Source organism: Gadus macrocephalus, chromosome 16 (genome assembly GCF_031168955.1).
Source record: "Gadus macrocephalus chromosome 16, ASM3116895v1".
Taxonomy (NCBI): Eukaryota; Metazoa; Chordata; class Actinopteri; order Gadiformes; family Gadidae; genus Gadus; species Gadus macrocephalus.
The window spans coordinates 17,649,266-17,671,098 of NC_082397.1; the positions used below are offsets into that span (position 1 = coordinate 17,649,266).

General features: G+C 45.9%; 1 protein-coding gene across 1 annotated transcript; it reads right to left on the bottom strand.

Annotated features, from left to right (window-relative positions):
• Positions 1–1,489: 1,489 nt before the first annotated feature.
• On the bottom strand, positions 1,490–20,089 carry slc6a4a (solute carrier family 6 member 4a). Its single transcript, XM_060074331.1, is given in 15 exon segments — positions 1,490–3,999; positions 5,172–5,245; positions 5,248–5,374; positions 5,665–5,732; positions 6,505–6,583; positions 8,309–8,461; positions 9,310–9,422; positions 9,785–9,912; positions 10,241–10,344; positions 10,636–10,770; positions 11,259–11,397; positions 13,452–13,674; positions 15,016–15,150; positions 16,587–17,498; positions 19,665–20,089. Coding segments are annotated over 14 exon segments (2,064 nt in total). The 5' UTR covers positions 17,098–17,498; positions 19,665–20,089; the 3' UTR covers positions 1,490–3,924.
• Between the last annotated feature and the right edge of the window lie 1,744 nt (positions 20,090–21,833).

Sequence of the window (21,833 nt, forward strand, 5' to 3'; positions counted from 1 at the left end):
AAGAACACAGGATGTGTCCATCAGTCAAGAGTCAGCCGCTAGGAGGAAATTGCCACAATGAAACACACACACACACACACACACACACACACACACACACGCGCACACACACACACACACACACACACACACACACACACACACACACACACACACACACACACACACACACACCACACACACACACACACACACACAAAAACAATGAGGTGTGCGAGTTTTGTATGCTTTACTTCAGAAGACAACAATTCAAAAGCCTGTGACCTCAAGGGAGTTATTTAAGCTTCTTACTTTTCTCTTTTTAAATGTCATCTACTTGAGTACATTCACTATTTAACCTCTGTGTAATAAATAATCCAAGCTACCCAGCTCTTTTTGTAATGATGAAAGTGCATAGCGGAAAGCTGTATTGAATTGACATGAACACCAAGCAGGTGTTACAGTAAGTGACCTTTCTAAGGCCACAACCAACACTTTCTCCGATGACCATTGCCTGATGTATCTTTAGAACGTTTTCAATCATTCAAATAGTACATGGGTTAGGTAGAGAGGTATGTACAATTAAAGATGTTTCTGTGGTGGGTTGTGCACTGTCCAATTTTGTGATGCAAATGAAGGTTTGCAACATGAACCATCGCTTCATCCACTTTCTAAACCATGTCTCCATTATGGCATGTGGTGGTGGCAAAGGCTGAAGGAGCGTTCAACGAAAATATTGTCTCCCCAGCTAAAGTGTTCTAAGTGTTTTTCAGGCATTGGGACTGAGGCCTGTAGGACACTCCTGTCACAACCTCACCAATTTGTATAAGCAGTCTTTTTTCTTCCAATCACCTCTGGTGTCTGGTTGGACAGGCACTATAAAGGGGTGATTATGTGCACTAGTACATGAGCAGCATTGACAGGTTTCCAACATGTGTTTGTTGTGGACAAGACGTGACTAGCTACCACAGGAGTACAATAACAAATCCACCAATTGGGTTCGGATAAGACAGGCCATTCCACCCATCACACAAGGGTTTCCCTGGCTCCCAGCCAGGAGGATAATAAGTCGGTAGAGGGAGTATCACTCCAGTTTACACAGCCCTTATCACAGAACATACTCTGAACTGTTGTTAGGTGGATATGTCCATACAACAGTTTTTCCCAATTGAGGTTTCCATCATACATGTACAAAAAATACAGTCTGTGCTGCCACGGTCAAGAGCACCAAAAACCTTTAGCCGTGGCCCGACGGAAATCCCACTAACCCCCGGTTGCAGTTCCAGTTGGCTTGAGGATCGAACCAGCAGCAGTATTTCGCTTGTAGATTTGAATTTATATTAGGTTTGGCTTGGATTGGTAACACCAGAAGGTTTTGCATAATGGATACTCAAGTATTCAAAGGTATGTGTTTATTATAATCAGATTATTACCTTGCCATTGATGTACATTGATGTACATTGCCCCAGATGGTGAGTATGTCAATTTGAAATGAAAACACAACAATGAATAAGTTAGATATTTCATACATATTTATTATTTGATATTTCATATATTTATCATTTGATATTTCATATATCGTTTTTCTATACAGGCTTTACGGTCATTACAATCTGTCAACAACATACATAGATTTTATAGAAGCTTAAGTGAGGGAGAAAGAAAGAGACACATACAGACAGAAAGAGAAAGAGAGAGAGAGAGAGAGAGAGAGAGAGAGGAGAGAGAGAGAGAGAGAGAGAGAGAGAGAGAGAGAGGGGCAGAGGGAATCATTTCCATCATTAGCTATTTTGGCAGTTGACAAGGCAAGAGGACACAATGCACGCACCCACACACACACACCACACACACACACACACACACACACACACACACACACACACACACACACACACACACACACACACACACACACACACACACACACACGTCCCGCACACATACACACTCACATCTTTGAACTGCATTCAGTCCCTTACACATCACCCTTCAACAGCTGGACAGTTTTAGTTTTTTCATTATAATTTGCACGCCTTGCCCAATTACAATTGTGCACACATGGACGGAAGCGTGCGTACAAACTCACAAACACACGTACACACACACACAAACACACTGACATTCAGGCATTGAGTGAAGAAGGAGACAAGGTAGATTAACGACACCGATACCAGACTTACGAGATATGAACGTGTACATGTACAGTACAGCCATCTTTTTTTATCCTCCTGTTCCTACACACAGACATGCACACACACGAGGGCGGGATGATTCCAATTCTAAATCAAAAAAGATAGTATTTGATACAATGCATTTTTCTTTAAAACGCTTTTATAGAACACTTATAAAATACACACAGCTCCTTTCAAGTGTTGCGTATTGGACAAGCAAAGGAACTTGTGTGTCTGTGTTTCCGTAAAGCCCTATGTTTAGCATATTGTAGGACATATAGAATGCACAATGGAATTGAATTGGAGCATCAAAATGTAAGCGCATATTGAATGTATTTTTTGTGTATCTTTGCATTCCTAATGCATGACAAAAACAGAAACACACACACACAAACACACGCACACAAGAACCCACATGATTTGGTTGAAAATAATAAGCAGTTATACGGGTTGGATGACACTGATAGGTGTTAAAATGATTTATATTTGGTATCTATTGAGTATGAATGAGACAATGACAATTAGTGGATGAAATAAAAAGTAAACAATCAGTGCCTTGTTATGTATGTATTTGCAGTTATGATACTTAAATAAATACACTTTATATTGCAACAATAGAATATCGCACACATGGTCTCATCTATGAGTCCTGTGTTTACTATTGGAAACTATAACAGTCAGTCCTGTTTCTTTATATCAAACAAACACACACACACACACACACACACACACACACACACACACACACACACACACACACACACACACACACACACACACACACACACACACACACACACACAGTCAAGCAAACTTACTTATGGTGAGAGAACACCACACCTTTAATGTCAATGGTGCAATCATGGACACACACACACACACACACACACAAACACATACACACACTATTGATAAAACGAGCAAGTTCACAGTGTCGGCAAACCTTTGTAAAGTATATTTTGCTTGTCTACACACCTGGCAGGTGTACTGGTACACAGCAACAACAACACATAATAATAATAATAATAGCTACATTACTGAGGCAACTGTATTTATAAATAACAGCATTAAAACACATCATGTATTTGGCTTAGTAACAGATGTAAAAGGATACCTGAATCTTGCTACATATTCGATGCTTGACTTCAAATAAAAACATTACAGTTCGACCGAAAGCTTATGCTATGAATGTCTTGCCTAAAAACTGATAAAGTTATAGTTTGTAATGGTATGCATTGCTTAGGAAAATAAAAGTCCATGGCGAAGACTACAATCAAAAAGTGACTTTGTATTTAGTATAAATGTGCATCGTTTGTATTTTACTCAATATATCTTAAAAATGCATTAATATATGCCATCAGATACCTTGAAAATGATGGTGAACCTGTGATGAACAACACCATGTATACATAAAAGAGGAGTCAGAGTGACAGGGGTGCTTGGGTTGGATACAGAGAGAGCCCTACACTCCACACACACACTCACCATAGAAGGCAGCAACGGCCAATAGGGCCAGACAAAACCGGCCTTGTTTTGAACCAAAACAAACCAAAACAAACCAAACAACACTCAAGTGTGTTTTTTGTAGGTGACCTCCCTACCTCTGGTTGTACTACACTGGGACGTGAGACATACAAACAGAACAAAATATAATAGGCTATATTTGTAAGAGGCAGAGATGCTGTTAAGGCTCCTTTGTGCTGTAGTGGCACGGGATTTCCACAAGAGGGCACTCTGGAAGGCTACAGAGCCGACTTCCTTGGTCAGGCTGGGGTCACACGGCGTTGGTGACGATGTAGTCCCGGTGTCCTTCGCTGCTGGGCACCGGAGTGATGCTCTTCAATAGACGCTAGAGAGAGGGAGAGACAGAGAGAAAAAGAGAGGGAGGGAGAGACATAGAGAGCAAGAGAGAGAAAGAGAGAGAAAGAGAAAGAGAAAGAGAAGAGAGAGGAGAGAGAGAGAGAGAGAGAGAGAGAGAGAGAGAGAGAGAGAGAGAGAGAGAGAGAGAGAGAGAAAGCCAATGACACACCAGAACACTGTCTGTGATGACAGCATGTGGCAGGGCCTTTGTGTTTCGTGTTGACTGCGTGATCAACACACCAGACGGAGATGCAGGGTTGCCTTTTACGCCTTTCTATCCTCGGCTGGTACATGGGTGGGCATTGTGTTTTGAATGTGTCGATGGAGAATAGACAGGTGCAAGGAGACAGGCTCTGTATGTGTGTGTGAGTGTGTGTTTGTAGACTATAAGAGGGCAATATTCTTCGACTAGCTATGTTCTACAGGTGATTGCGTTACGTGTGCAACAACTGTGTCATCATTTAATGCAGTTATGTGATGAATAGTGTGTGTGTGTGTGTGTGTGTGTGTGTGTGTGTGTGTGTGTGTGTGTGTGTGTGTGTGTGTGTGTGTGTGTGTGTGTGTGTTAATATGTGGGTGCTTGCGTGTTTGTGAATGTGTGCATGCATATGTGTGTATGCAGGTGTGGGTTCAAATTTGTGTGTGCATATGTGTGTGTGCGTGTGTGAGTGAGCCTTGCGATAGGTGGATGTGTTGAGCCTGGACATACTCCAGGCTGAGGGCCTTGCTCTGCTAATCTCTGGTCTGCACTTCCTCCACGCTGCTTTGATCCTCTTCTCACCTGTTTACAGCAAGAGGCTGCCGGGGGGGGGGGGGGGGGGGGGGGGGGGGATGCAAGTCCTCTATATCAAGAGGCTGTGTGCCATATCAGATAAAAACAAGCTGAAGTAGGGTGCCTGGTTAACCCCTTGGAGGTGGCCTTGGGGAGAGTCTGGGGTGAGGTAGAGACTATGTCATGCAGGATTCTTGAGGTGGATCTTTGAAGAGGAGTTTAGGTTTAAGAGAAGCCATTCAGTATACAGAAGTAGACTTCTAACTGAGAACCGGAATAAGAAAAGGAAAGGTGAAACAAAGCAGAGGCGAGAAGAGTGGAAGCAAGAAGAGGAACGGACGTAGAAGGTGGGACGGTAGAACGGAGAGAAAAGAGATGTGAGGCTGTACCTGTTTGAAGGAGCCCTTGGCCCTCAACAAGTAGTAGACCATGTAGGTGGGGACGCAGATGAAGGAGGAGACTCGATGCAGTAGCCCAGCACGTTGGTCCACGCTGGGTACTGGTAGTCAAACAACCGCACCTCAGGCGGGAAGGCCAGGAAACTAATGATGATGAGATGGAAGAGGACGAACACACAAGCGATTGTTTTACACTCACAAACAATGGCTCGGTTGTCAGACTCTCTTGCAAGATTGAAAGTCTGAGGAAATTGCAGTCAATAATTATTGGATTGTGAGAAATGGTGGGAAAAATGTACACAGACAGAACACCCTGAAATCTGTTCTGTGTCATTTAAAGACCCTCTGTAATGGAAGTCGGATTTCGTATATGCCATGGTATTGAAGTATTCAACTATAGGTAACCAGCTGTGGACCATTCGGACCATAATTTTGTGGGCACTTTATCTCACCAGTAGAAAGCAGGGACAGATGGCCACCCAGCAACTCTCCAGAACCAACCTGGGTAGATCCCTAGCATGAGCTGGACATCCCTACAGAAACGGTCGGTACCTGGAACACAAACACACACAAATACACACACACGCACACAAATACACACGCACAGACACCACACACAAACACACACACACACACGCACACACACACACACACACACACACAAACACACAGACACGCACACACACACACAAACACACCACACACACGCGCACACACACACACACACACACACACACACACACACACACACACACACACACACACACACAAACAGAGAGACTTCCTCACTACTATGTACACACACCTCTTCGTCGCGTGCTGTGAAACATGAGGAGGGATGGAGCTCTGTGGCTGTGATAATAAGTAAAGCAGCACAGAAGTGATGTATCTGTAGCCCCGCTCTCAGTGACCTCCTCCACTCGTCCCCATTTCACACCCCATTCCTGCCTGCCTTTTCTAGTCAGTATTCTGCCACTTTCATCTTCATTCATACCAGTCATTGTAATCTACACAGTCCATTTCACTCATGAACTCCCGTGGATTCATCAAGAGTTCATTCTAGTTAGAGGTGATATTAATTCACCAACACCACATCATCATCATCATCATCATCATCATCATCATCATCATCATTTTTTTAGTTTTCACCAAAATCCTTTTCATGGTCATTATGATCATCAACCTCCTCCACCATCATGATCATCATGTTTGGTTTTGTCATCATCCTCACCTTCATCATCATCCTCCTCATTATAACCCTCCTCCTGATCATCATCATCATCACCCACCAGGTGATCGAGAGCCCTTCCTGGCGGGTACCTACCGTAGAACCAGGAGACGGCGATGACCTCCAGGAGGACTACGGTGATGACGGCGGGGCCAGTGGCGTACTCCTCAAACAGCTTCACCACGTAGCACCACCCTAAAGGGGCCCCATTGGAGGCGAGAGGAGGGACATGTAGATTGCCGAATTTTCCGAATTTTCCTCCACCCTCTTATACATGTTTGTATGCCACCATAAACTACCATCACTTTGGATGCCCCCGGGATAAAGAATCAAGAACCAATTAGAAAAGTCTATTTTTTGGTTGAAAAGTTGAAAAGTAATTGTTGTTTGGTATGGTGCACCAAAGTTTAATTTTTTTTTCTTTTTTTGATCATATTTGCCAGTACCAAGTTTGTTTGTTTGTTTGTAATGAATCGATTTATTGCGCATAATTCCATGGTAAGTAAGTCCATTTTCAAAAATAAGATCATAACACTGTGAAATGAAACATGTACCAATTAAAATCGACCTTCAAAATAAAAGTTAGCACGAGGCCAAACAAAGACCAGTTTATAATCGAGTCTGCAGCTGCTCTTAAAATTATTCAATAGAGGCGCAGATGATATAATATATAGAGGGATTATCAGTCTACGTCACTCTATGTCACTCCCTGCTCTACGCGCATGTTTGTTGGCAAGAGACGAAAAAAAAAAGAGACGAGAGCGACAAGAGCCGCAATCATGTCTTGTTTTGCGGTTGGTTGCACAAACCCTTTTAATAAGACTGATTATCCCATTTATTCTACTTTTTGCTTGCCAACATAATAAAACAATTCAAATACTTTAATAATTATGCTGTTTCTTATTCGTATTGCATGCTTATTAAATGTATACTCTGTTTGAGTTAATCTCCCTCAAAAAGTAGTCCCCTTTAATTACGATCGATCAAACATGTTTTTGACACCTTGAAGGGCATTATCCTGCTTATACCATGGTCACTTGCCAAGGAAAATAAATTAAGATCATTCATTTATATTTTCATGCATTTTACAATCCAAATATAAAGTTTTTCATATAAATAGGACGGACCGTAGCTTGGCCGACTTGGCAACGGGAGGTATTGTAGTCCGCTGAGCTACGAGCCAGAGAGCTAACGTTATGGATTGTACATATTTACAATTCGAAATTCGTCCCAGCCTTTATACCACAGATACTCTAGGGTCTATAGCATATAACCGCGTTGTCTGATTACAGTTTAATTAATTTTTCACAATTTACCAGCTCTCGTTTTGAAGAATAATCACCTCGCCATTAGTTTCAATGGAATCGCGACGGTCTATACTTTCAACATAAGCGTACATATTTATAATTCGAAATTCGTCGCAGCCTTTATACCACAGATACTCTAGGGTCTAGCATATAACCGCATTTTCTAAGTAAGCTGACAAACTCGCTAATTAACACCGCAACTGCAAATTAACCACACAGAGATAACCATGGCACCGGTCAAACTAATTTTCTTTTTGCCATCTTTCAGCGGGCGCATCCGCCGTGTTGATAACAAATTATCCCCCTATAGGTAAAGCGTTCCCAATGCGTGTTTAGTCAAGCGCAAGAGACATCCAGCCCTGCTCAGAAGACCTAAGAGACTTACTGATGACATAATGACCACCCTGGTCAACTCTGAGGCTGCTCAACCGCAAACTTAACCCCCAGCGTTTTAGTATCCCAATTTATCAAATGATTTTACAGATAATAATCTGTAAAATAAGGATGGTTTGTATATTGTATCAATGCATTTCGTTCAGTGTTCTTAACTGTTAAAAGCATGCCACTCACAGTAAATATGGTTTACATGACACACTTACTAACTCACTACTTACATAGGTGAGGGTGGAGAGAGCTCCCAGGTAGCACACACACACCAGGCCGAAGACAAACAGCTTCCGTCTCTTGGCCAGCAGCTGGGGGAACTCATCTATCATGGCTGTGATCACTCCCTCTAAACCGGCAAACTGGACACCACAGGCCAGGTAGCAGAACATCAAGAGGAGATGTAAAGGGAGGTCAGTGTGGTCCATGAGAAACATCGAATGGAAAAAGAGATGGAGAGATGTTGGGGGAAAATGAGAGAGATGGGGGAACAGTTTTTTAAAGATTGTCTCATTGACATCTGACATGATTCCGATGAACGTGTACGGAGTATAGAAGATCCTGAACGGAAATGAGACACCTCTGTTCCTATTACCTAATTTCCAGACGGAGGAAACCGTGAAAGCGACACAGGGAAAGCTAATACCGGCGGGGGAGGGGTGTTGGGCGTAAGCAACATTAACTCGACTTTCATATCGCGAGACATTGAACTCATATCCTCAGCGGCAGAAAGGGTTTTCCAGTGAATATCAACAGTGTGATAACAGCAGGCGGAACCTCTCCAGATGGCTCTCACACACACACAACACACACACACAGAGAAAAACTGAAACTAGATCCTATCGCACGTCTGAACAATATGTGGAGTCCTATCTCTTGTTTGTCGACGGTTGTCCGGCATAGAACAATACCAGAAGATAACACTTGACACTGTGTTATTTCTGAGCACTGCATGCAGCCCCTAGCAAGGGTTTGCCTTCGACAGCAAAGCACACAAATACACAAAAATACACATGCTTTTTGTTTCCAGCTCGGTTCTAACAAGGCCAACGTAAGTGCCGGGGAGGAACGGTGTTCCATAACACGGTCAGAAAAAGGTCAAATCACGACGGGATTGGGCAAAGAGCAGCGGGGGTTGGACTGTCCACAGAGAGGGGTGGCCATCTCAGTGGGATGGGTGACTCGGGTCCGAGTTAGGAAGCGGGCTCACCGTGCTGTCCAGACCCAGCATGATCAGCATGAGGAAGAAGATGACAGCGAAGAAGGTGGAGGCGGGCATGTTGGCTATGGCCTCGGCGTAGATGATGAATAGCAGACTGGGACCTGGAGAGAAGGGAGAGGGGGAGAGAGAGAGAGGGGGAGAGAGGGGGAGAGAGAGAGAGAGAGAGAGAGAGAGAGAGAGAGAGAGAGAGAGAGAGAGAGAGAGAGAGAGAGAGAGAGAGAGAGAGAGAGAGAGAGAGAGAGACACAGAGAGAGAGAGACACAGAGAGAGAGAGACACAGAGAGAGAGGGAGATGTTGTTTTCCTGTTTCAAATTTAGACAACCCTTAGCCTTTGCTGAAAAGGCCACTCTGCGGATCACAACTAGAACTCCAAACCGACGGTTTGAGGTTGGATTTTCCACTAACACTAGCTATTTTTAGCCTATAATGAGATGTACATTTTTGTTTGTGTGTTTGTCCTACCCGCATCCTTGGCCACTGCGCTCACGTCCTGCTGTCTCATCTCGGCCATGTATCCCAGCACAGTGAAGATGACAAACCCAGACAGGAAACTGGTGAGGCAGTTCACAGAGCTGGTCAGCAATGCATCCCTGCAGGGGGGGATGAACGAGAAGGAGGGAGAGAGCCGATGAATACGTTTTATGAAAAGACCAGGCCTTCCCCTGTCCTCCATTTACAGGCATACTATTATGAATTAATTTAGAAATGGCCCTTCTGCTTTGAGAGCCAGGTTTAAGGATAAGGCTGCGTTGGGGTCAGATTGTGATGGGAATAAAGGTTGTGTAAAGGTTGAGACTTTAGAAGATGAAGAACATGAAGGTATTGTGTATGTTTTGAGAGTCCCGCGCTAAAGTGCGTTTGTGACAAATAGGTGGAGCGTTATAGTATCTAAGGAAAGATGGTCTGTTGCGGTCTCACTTGTAGCAGTTATTGTGGAATGGGTTGTAGCTGGCGAAGGCCAGGAGCACGCCGAAACCAGGACCCAGAGAGAAGAAGATCTGGGCAGCTGCATCAACCCACACCTTGGAGTGGGACAAACCAAGAGAGAGGAGTCAGACATGGGGAGACGTTAGGATGTACCCAGAGAGAGCAGTGCGACGTTCCTTGCTAGGGGAAGGTGAGGCAACATAAAACCAGATCTTTTTTCTAAAGTAAAGATATTTATTAAAACAGAATTTGGCTAAATCATCAATAAGCAGTAAAAAGGAGTCAGACATGAGGAGACGTTGGGACAAGCACCATAAGTCAAACCAGTTGAAAAAATGGGGAAATACTAAACAATAAGAGTGGTAAATGTGTCATTTTTGACTCACTGTAGTGCTGAGCAGTTTCTGCCAATCCGGCTGCAGATAGAAGACCACGCCCCTCCAGGCCCCTGGCAAGGTGCACCCACGGACGAGCAGCACCAGGAGGACCAGGTAGGGGAAGGTGGCCGTCACCCACACCACCTGATGCACACACAGGAAGAGGTGGACCAGGTTCAGGGACCCAGTGAGACACAGGGTCTCCCAGCCCAGGGAAGAAGCAAGACCTGTGGGACCAGAAGCATCACTGAGGAGGCTTGGATGGGGCTGTATACTAGCCAAACCAGAGAGAGGAAGGGGTCGATTTACATCACATGCAATGAAGAAAGAAGACATGGAGTAGAAAATTATGAAAATGCTGCACACACTCTCGTTGCCCCAGAGAACAACAAGAGGGGTTTTGTGGTTTAAGATACAATGGAACTTTTCTTCAAGCCGACCCAAAAGCACGTGCTCAGCTCCTCAAAGTATCTCAGCTCATGTCTGCTCCGTTGCCGTTGTAAGTGCAACAGGGGTCAAACCAGCAGAAAAATGCAAACAATCCCTTCCCTCGCCGCCAACCCCACCCGACGCCGCCCTGTCCGTGTTTCCCTGCCCCCCCCCCCCCCCCCCCCCCCCCCCCACCACGCTACCTTGCCCGAGGTCTTGACTCCCTTCCAGATGCTGAAGTAGACAATGGTGAAGATGAAGAGTAGGCAGAGGGCCAGCTGCCAGCTGACGGAGCCCAGCTGGTGGAGGCCTGGGGACAGGTGGACCTGCAGCACCTGACGCCTGGTGGGGGAGACGGGCGGGCGGAAGAGGTGTCAGGGGGGGAGATAGCGCCGGGACGTGGAGGAAGTGGTGGTGGAGGAGGGGTTGGTGGGGGTGGAGGTCGTCGTGGCGAAGGGGGTGGAGATAGTGGTGGTGTAGGGGTTGAAGATAGCGGAGGTGGTGGTGGTGGTGGTGGTGGTGGTGGTGGTGGTGTTGGTGGAGGTCGTCGTGGCGAAGGGGGTGGAGATAGTGGTGGTGTAGAGGGTGGGGATAGTGAGGGTGTAGGGGTTGAGGATAGTTGAGGTGGTGGTAGTGGTGTTGGTGGAGGTAGTGGTGATGGAGATAGCGGTAGTTGTGGAGTTAGTAGGGATGTATGGGGGGACATAGTGGTGGTGGAGGAGGAGGTAGTGGTGGTGGAGGAGGTAGTGGGGGTGGTGGTGGAGGAGGTAGTGGTGGTGGAGGAGGTAGTGGTGGTGGAGGAGGTAGTGGTGGTGGTGGTGGTGGAGGAGGTAGTGGTGGTGGTGGAGGAGGTAGTGGTGGTGGAGGAGGTAGTGGTGGTGGAGGTAGTGGTGGTGGAGGAGGTAGTGGTGGTGGAGGTAGTGGTGGAGGAGGAGGTAGTGGTGGTGGAGGTAGTGGTGGAGGAGGAGGTAGTGGTGGTGGAGGTAGTGGTGGTGGAGGAGGTAGTGGTGGTGGAGGTAGTGGTGGAGGAGGAGGTAGTGGTGGAGGAGGAGGTAGTGGTGGAGGAGGAGGTAGTGGGGGTGGAGGAGGTAGTGGTGGTGGTGGTGGTGGTGGTGGTGGTGGTGGTGGTGGTGGTGGTGGTGGTGGAGGAGGAGGTAGTGGTGGTGGAGGTAGTGGTGGAGGAGGAGGTAGTGGTGGAGGAGGAGGTAGTGGTGGAGGAGGAGGTAGTGGTGGAGGAGGAGGTAGTGGGGGTGGAGGAGGTAGTGGTGGTGGTGGTGGTGGTGGTGGTGGTGGTGGTGGTGGTGGTGGAGGTAGTGGGGGTGGTGGTGGTAGTGGGGGTGGTGGTGGTAGTGGGGGTGGTGGTAGTGGGGGTGGTGGTAGTGGGGGTGGTGGTAGTGGGGGTGGTGGTGGTAGTGGGGGTGGAGGAGGTAGTGGGGGTGGTGGTGGTAGTGGTGGTGGTGGTGGTGGTGGAGGTAGTGGGGGTGGTGGTGGTAGTGGGGGTGGTGGTGGAGGTAGTGGGGGTGGTGGTGGTAGTGGGGGTGGTGGTGGAGGGACACATACATTGTAAAAAAGGACAAACGCAGACACAGGCCCAAACACATGTAATCTAATGTATTGTTCATGAGCCATTATCCAGGGTCAGAGTGGCGACAAAGCTTGGAAAAACAAGACACTTATTTTGATTTGAGGTCACATTGGCCACAGCACACATAATCTGAACCATAAAGAAAGACATGAATTATGTAAAAAAAACAGGAAGCATGGCGCCAGACAGGGTTTGAGGAATGTGTTATTCCAATACCTATATCACCCCACGGTCAAGTTTAAATCACTGGGTAGCATGACAATAGGCAGTGGCGAGTGAGCCCTGATAAGGCAGAGACATAAGTCATAAAGGGAGCCGGACGGACTTCCCGACATATAGCATGAAATGATCAGCCTACAGCCATCCTGTAGAGGGTCTGATATAATGCTTCAAATCCTCCGGACTCGCCTGGACCCGCACCTACCCCTCTCACTCCCTCTTATGTCAGTCATTTTCTGTCAGTCAAGCTTCAAGAGTAATTCTAAAAGTGATGTTTATGCCTCCATTGGTCTCCCTTTCTAGAAGAGAAACCTCGAATCTTTGCTAACGATTCAAAACTCAAACCAATTGAAAAAAAAAATGATCTGCTTGGGGAAATCGAAAAAGCCGAACTTAGAATAAAGAAGTGGACGAGGTTTCCACAGAGTCTAGAAGGTCTATGCACCCGACCGATTTGACCGCCGGTGTGAATAAAGTCTAGCCAGAGCCTCATCCCGGCTCCTGGCTAGCCTTCCCCTCGCTCGCCGCTCCCCTGCCGCTCCCACGTCGTACTTACGTACTTACGTACTTACGTACTTACGCGCGCACTTACGTATAGAACTCCTCGGCGGGGGAGGTGGAGGAGTTGGACCAGCTGACGTTGCGGTCCGTGTGGGTGTAGACTTTGCAGTTGGCCGTGTTCCAGCTGTTGGAGCAGGAGGCCCACGGCAGGGTGGGCCGGAAGCAGGAGAGCAGGTAGTACAGGGACCACGCCATGATGGTGTTGTAGTAGAAGGCGATGTAGAGCGCGATGATGCAGATGGCGAAGCCGATCCCTGGGGTTAGACGGAGGATATGGGAGATAGGGTTAGGGTGCTGGGTTTGATCCCCCATGTGTGAGCACTGTGTCTAACCGCAGCCTACTCCTGCCTCTGAATTGACTGGGAGTCACTTTTGATATAGTGTTTGTTAAAGACTAAAGACAGTGATGAACTGATTGATCTGCCGCTGTTCATTACCGACCGATATCCAGCCTAAATATGTGATCGTGATTGGCTGCACAATTCTTCCTATTACGATTTAGTAAATACTCATTTAGTACATAGTAGAAGGAAATTGTGAAGCCGCATGGCTTGTCTGACTGAGCTACTGCTACCAGCCACCCAAATGAAAGAACTAGAACCGTACGTTCTACGCGGTACACTCTTCAGCGTAATCTGTGTGATTCAAAGAAGGCGCTGGATAGGAATGGTTTTGACATCACTCAATCACTCTCGTCTCTCACTCGCCCTCAAGACAGATCTGTGGTGGATGTTCAAAGCTAATTCAAGTTCCCATTTGGCCAAATGAGGTGACATTTCCAAACAACATCTTTTTTTACATCCGATCAAATTTCTGAGCAGCTGGCATTTGGCAAGGAAATGTGACAATTTCCATAACAGAGAGTGCCGTCATCAGACTGCTCCTAGCAGAAGATTGGGGAGGATCTCTAAGAAGCCATCGGTAGAGAAGGTCAGAGAGGTTAAAATACATGTCCCTCAGACTCCTCCTCATCCTCGCCAGTCCTCTGCTTCCTGTCAGTCCATCATGATCATCACATCTCCTGTGAGTTTGTTATTTTAAATATTAAACTATGGTATCTATCGATCATCCTGGAAAATGATCTTAATTTGCCAGGAATATCTTTACCTTCACTCTGCCTCGACTCAATTTTGGCCTTATATTTTTTTTTATATACTTTTAATTTCCTCTCCTCACTCCTCCCCTCCTGTTTTCTCTTCTCCTCCACTTCTCTCCTCTCCCTCTCTTCTTCTCCTCTCCTCTCATCTCTTCAATCTTCTCCTCTATTCTCCCCTCCTTGCTGTTGGTGATGTATGATACTGAGTGGTTTGATGTCAGTGAAGGAAAGCCAAAATGTTGTAATATTGACAAGTGCTTTCACCAGTGAAACATTGCAAATGTATAATACTGACAATTGCTCTAACTGAAGGAAACACTTAATACTATGCTACTGAAATAAATGCTGTAACGGGAAATAGCCAATTATTGTATTTTTTGTTTTTGAATGCCCTTACTTAGTACTAAATGTGCCCCTCCAACAAAACAACCGGCCCCAGTCTGGCCCCCCCATGAAAATTGGTCTAGAACCGCCCCTGCCTCTGCCCTCCCCTCCTCACCTTTGAAGATGGGGCAGATGTGCTTCCAGATGGAGATGCAGCCGCTGCGGTGGAACTGACCCAGGGCCAGCTCCATGTAGAAGAGGGGCACCCCCCCGAACACTGCCATCAGCATGTAGGGCAGAAGGAAGGCACCTGGGAGAGGTGGGGAAAGGGGTGGGGAGAAGATGATGATAAGTCAAGCCGTGATGAAGAGGGAGAGGTGTTGATGGGAGAAGAGTGCAACAGTGTACGTGTGTTGCGGATGTGGAAAAAAGAGAAGTGCAAAGTCTATCACACTCAATCAAACAGAAACACACAAGAGTAATTCACCTTCCATCTGTACTCTCTGCGGACACATCAACAAGTGGTGCAGTTGTAAATTTGAGCTCTCTGTAAAGTAGATTAACTATAGAGTGCCGACACATGACTAGCTATGAGTGTGAAAAGGTACACAGTGCCTTTGTGGGTGAGTTACTTATTTTCGCGCCAACATTGTATTATTTCTTTATGATGTATTACTCTGTGCAGCTTTGCACTCTTTAAAAAACTTAAGGGCGGTGTAAATGGTGGAACTACCGACTTTGGCAAACCATATTTTGGCATTGCATTTTACACAAAAGAAGAAAATATTTATATTAAATGAAAGATTAACTTTGGACGTAGACCATCGTTTTATATGTTTACCCTACTATTTTTTGTCATGTTATCCTCCTCGATTCTTCTTTGTCATCAATGTGCATTTTGCGTTGAGTTTCAGTAGCGTGTAAGGAAGAATGTAGTGTGAATGTGATTGTAAACATGTGTGTATGTGTGCTTGCCTGCGCTCATGCACGTATTAGTGTAAATGTGCGTATGAATGCTTGCGTGAAAAGTGTTTAAATACATGCTTGTGAATAAGTGTGTGCGAATACGTGTGCGTTTGAATAATTGTCTGGGAGTACGTGTGTGTGAACACGTGCGTGTGAACACGAGTGTGTTTGTGTGTGCAGCCCCCTCGCAGGCGAGCGTGCCCGGCCCCCTCGCCTGCGTGCCTCTTTGTGACATGAAAGCAGAGATAAGGCTTGATTGAGCAGCTGCCTGGGAGACAGGTTATTAAGCAAGGAGAAAAAGACTGAAGGCGTTCTCATAAAACCCACAATTAATACTGTTGCCTCTATCAAGTGTCCCCCAGTCCCCATCTCTGCATCGCCTCCTGAGGCGCACACACACGCCCGCAACACAGGAAATTGCAAAGATTTTATTATTGCAAATTCAATAAAAGTGAAACGGGGGGCCCTGTGTGGCGATAGGTGAGAATAGTGCAGCAGCAGCAGGGTGCAGACAGAAGGCAAGAACGCAACATGGATGTTCATGATCATACGAATGCATGGGTTTTGTCCATGAGAGGTAAAATCCGGCCAACTGCTGGAAATGCTTAAAACATTGTTTTAATCTCACTTAAGAATAAGAAAAGATTGAACCGTCTTTTCAAAAAACACCAGTTTGGTTGATTATGAAAGCCCAGCCCGCACACACCTGCTCCCACTGATAACGTATGCATGTGCTCCGTTAATCCCGTCGCTCTAAAGGCGGTTCCCCCAGCCACTCACCTCCTCCGTTCTGGTAACAGATGTAGGGGAAGCGCCACACGTTGCCCAGGTCCACAGCGTAGCCGATCACCGACAGCAGGAAGTCCATCTTCTTGCTCCATGTCTCCCGGGGTCTCTCCAGGCTCATCTGCTGCACCACCAGAGTCCTGAGTCCTCCGGTCGGCACGGCGTTGGTCCCACCGGCGCCGCCACCGCCGGAGCCAGAGGCCGTGTCCTGGGAGCCTGCCCCGGGGGTCCCAGTGGTCTCAGTGGGGCTCTGGGGCGCGGTGGAGGGGAGGCCGTTGGACACCCGCTGGCCGGCCACGAAGCTCAGAGGCTTGGGTCCTTTCTCCGCCAGGCCGTCGGCCAGCATCAGCCGCCCTTTCTCCTGCTGGCTCCCCTCCTCCTCGCCCACCACCTCCTTCTTCTTGTCCTCCTCCTCCGCCCTCTTGTCGTTCTCTTCCTCGTCCTTCTCGCTCCCTCTGTTCATCGTCATGGGCGACATCATCATCTTGGTCACTTTAGTCTCCATAAGGATAGTCTAGGTGTAGGCGGCAGGTGGGGGCGGGGTTGATCTGGTGGTTAAGGGCACTGGGAGGTGATCAGCAGTGAAGGAGAAGGGTATGTGCTGAGGCCGTCTGCTTTGGTGCCCATCAGGGGATCAGAGAGAGAATGGAAGGGAGGAGGAGAGCTCTGGAAGGAGGTTGATCTCAGGCTCTGCACTGGGCTAGAAGCAACGCTACAGGGGGCAGTCACAGAGATGATAGGCGGTTGAATGCGTGACGGCGTGGAGACGGTCAGATGACAGAACCTTGTCCACACGAGACAGTCCAGAGCAGCCTAGCGGCGCACGTTGACCAGCAGAAACGCTAGTAGGATAGAGGCTCTTGGAGGCTCTCCACAAGCTGCTCCCCTCAAAAACACGAGGAACAACTGAGACGCAGAGGGGCAGAGCAATAAAACACAGTGGTCAGGATCACATATAAGATCCCATCCTGGCTTTACTTCTTTCCGTCCACTCTAAATATTTGTTCAAGCTTACATGTACTTTTTTTTACAAAGGTCATCCAAAGCCAGGATACAAGAGTTGACAGCATGGTGATATATTAGCACTAGGTTAGGTATTTGCTTGTGACATATATATATTATTGAGGGCAATTTGCCCTCCCGTTTGGGGCTAGCTTGCTCAGCATGTCGGCTTGATTGGCGTTTAAACTGCCAGGGTAAGAGTTTGATTCCTGTAGCTATGCTCTGAAATGTATGCTCTAACAATGCTGTAAGAGGCATAACCACTAAATGGCAAACATATTATGTTTTATATATATATATAGTCATATAAACTAAATCCTGAAAGGAGACGGTATTGAATATAGAATATGCAATATTGTAAACGCATATTCCAAAAAATATAAGAATGATAAGAAGTATTATTGCAACTGGAAAACACAAATTGTTCATCATTTTACGTTGTTCTTAGTTTGTTATAATTTACATAAATTAATTATTACGGAACTATTCTCTTCTCCATACCAAGACATAGGAGTGGAATCACTTCCATTCACTTCTAATCACCAATTTGTCATACAAAGACTGAGCTTTTTAAATGACTTCTAGCTGTTTGTACTGAATGTTTCAGTCTCATAACCATAATACAAATATATCATAAAATATGGAATGAGTAAAAACAATATTACACAGTTGCTAAAATACATGTTAAAGTGTATAAAACCCTTATATATCTATTCTGATAAATGGATAAAATCAGTGTGAGCACCCAGCTTCAAAGTACTTCAACAGAAAAGCCAGACGCATGTGTATCACGTAACACATTGGTTATATGGCACATTTGTCATGTTACCAATGTAAGCAATTATTATTGATTTTTCTCCAATCCTTAAAAAATGAATCCCACTGATTATTCTAAAGAAAACGTCCAAATGCTTGCCAAAAAGACATTACAAAAGCATCTGACGGTGGTCTACCTTGTTTAAATGTGTGTGGTTCATTTGAGTAATATAATGCCAGAGTGTAGGGAGGGTCCCAATTAAAAATGATTGTCGAGAACTTGTGCCTGACATTGCCGCGGTTACACAGAGCACACATCCATCACACCCAACCGCCTTGTCCTGCGAGGCCGTTCTCAGCACGGCCCGTCCAGCGGAAACAAGCCAACGCCACACAGCCTTCACTTACACAACATTAACCTAACGGCTAATTCTCCTTCCGTCTGCGAGGCAATTACAATGTATCTCTCTTTGTCTGCTCTCCTTGTGTTCTTCCTATTTGAGATGGATGCCTTTGGATAGAAGTTTTTTTCTTGCATAACGTATAATGTAATTTAAACTGCTTCCTAAAACGTGAACTCCACCTGGCTACGACAAAATGTCCTCTTTTACCTTATTTGAAAGAAGTGATTTTTTTTGCGGGAAAGTGATGAAGATATCTCACGGATATCATGGAAACAAGATAAGGAAGCAGCGGGGAGAGAAAAATGATCCCCGTACACATGCTACAGATCTGTCACAACAGACGATGGAAGACAAACACATTTATGCAGTGGGGTAATAATATCGTACGTGACGCATGCTCAACTATGGTTACTCATAGTAACACATGAAAACACACAGAAATACAAACACAGCAGGAATATACACACGCCTAAATTAAGATAGTATTATTTAACAAGAAAACCCCTATGGATGAAAAAATAAATAAAAGTTGGACTGAAGTGGTAAATCTAATATTGGTAATATTGTGGTGTCTGGTAATGCTCACGGTTGTTCTGATATCGGCTACTATAAAAAGCTTAGAAGAGGAGACTGAGTATTAAAACATATTTCCAGACTTTCTGGTGAGATAACAATGGAAAGTAAAACAAAAAGGGGAAACGGAGATAAACACATCTAAACGCAGGAAGTGAGTATCCCTAATGTCTGTAACGACGAGGCACGCTGATGGTTATCAAACCGCCTTGAAGATCCAGCAACGCAGGACTCAACTACTGAATGACACCAAAAAAGAATTAGGCACTATCGCATGATTTCCCTCCGTCCAAAAACACACACATACACCCAAAGAGAAAGGCGCCTGATCTGTTACCTGAGATGAGAGCGGTGGGGAAGGCAGGTAGCCGTCAGATGTGCTGGGTTACCCCTACGGCCGCGGCTCCAACAACACACAGCCGGCCAGCAGGTCCTACCACAAAGTTGAAGGATCCTGAAACAACTTGCTGGAGGAACAGTATGCGCCACCACATCAGGACACTGTGTTTGCCCAAGCAGCTACTAAACCTCTCTCTCATCTTTCTCTCTCTCACTCTCACACTCTCTCTCTCTCTCTCTCCTTCCCTCTCTCTCACTCGCTCTCTCTCTATCTCCCTCCCTTTGTGTCACACAAAGACATGCATGCCCCTTGATGCGGTGTGCGCACACACACACACATGCACACACGCACACATATGAATGCGCGCACACAAACACGCACAATCAAACAATCACCATATGCAAGTATACTGTGCGCACACGTTTGAACACTGCCAGTATTTTAGCCCTGCCAGAGGATCTCTCTCTCTCTCTCTCTCTCTCTCTCTCTCTCTCTCTCTCTCTCTCTCCCCCTCCCTCCCTCCCTCTCTCTCTCTCTCTCTCTCTCTCTCTCTCTCTCTCTCTCTCTCTCTCTCTCTCTCTCTCTCTCTCTCTCTCTCTCTCTCTCTCTCTCTCTCTCTCTCTCTCTCTCTCTCTCTCTCTCTCTCTCTGTGCTATCTTTCATCCTCACTTGTCCATTCTTCTTGGGGACTGTCATTTCTCACAATGCTCTTTATCTCTCCTTCAATCTGGTTTTTCCCCTCCTGCTTTCCTCCACTTCTCTGACTCTCATTTATCCTCTGTCACGTCGGCTCGTCATCCAGGCCAGGGATCATTATTTCAGCTTCTCGTTGACACTTGTTGCCAGTTACTGTTGCCATTTTAATAAATAAAACATACACAAATAAGTGTACACAGGTTTGCAAAGAAAGTGATGGGTGGGGATAGAAGTCAAATAAACTGGACAAGGGAAGTGAGTAAAACAATTACATATCTTCTATGGGAAGAGAATGCGCAAAAGTAGTTTCAACCCGCCTGAATTCTTGAAAGGTTGGATTCTGCTGGCACCTTGTTTAGAAAAGTTGTATTTTTTCTTCAAACAATGTTTGAATTATACCTTTTTTGGTTAATGCCTCCGGGCTTATGCAACAATGAGTTCACACAGTCCACAACTGCACTGCATATCTTTTAGCCTTGGTGCGCACATGTTGGAAGATCACACACATTCAGCCTGCCGGGAGCAGGGCACTTTAGAGAAGTTTAAAAGAAAATCTATAACATGCTTATCAGTGTCGGATTTGGCAGAGCTCATGTGCTGTTCTGGAGAGTCTTGGATGACCAAACCCCTGACAGGTTTAATTCTCATATGCTGCTCTATTGGGTAACAGACATTCTTTCTCTCTCTGTGTCTTTCACCCTCCCTATCTCTCACTTGCTCTCTGCGGAAATCAGAAGAATGAAGAAGAAAAAGACGAGATAAAGATAATATTCAGTCCGTTACGAATGCAAGGTTAAATATAACGTGTTTCAGGGCTTCTTGTTGAACCCATGTGTGAAATGTGACAAGGGAATAGACAGCAGTAGAGGGGCCAGAGCAGACTCTAGGGCAGTGTCTCCTCATTACAGAGGACCCATGAGAGGAGTGATAGACATGCACCCTAGATACTTTGTAGAAAATGACTGATAGCAGGATGTATGTGTGTGTTCGTGTTCGTGTACGTGTCCGTGTGTGTGTGTGTGTGTGTGTGTGTGTGTGTGTGTGTGTGTGTGTGTGTGTGTGTGTGTGTGTGTGTGTGTGTGTGTGTGTGTGTGTGTGTGTGTGTGTGTGTGTGTGTGACGTGTGTGTGTATCTGTGTGTGAGGTTAGGAACCCAAGTGCAGTCAGACAGATTGAGAGGAAAAGGGTATTTATCCACTTAGGAACCCATGCCCTGTATTTTAATGTTCCATAAACCAAACTAAAAGTAAAGCAACAACAGCGGCTTCGCTGGGCTGTAAACCAAACGCCGGCTTGGTGGAAGTGTTATCGTTGGAACTTCTGATGTTCCACCGCGCGCTTTACTTTTGATCACCGCAGTCTATTCATTTTAATCTACACTTGTGTTTTTGTTCTCTTGCTCTATCTCGCACTGCTTATGACATAATGAATGGGTCTGAGCTCGGCACCATTTCCTACAGCAGACTGACGT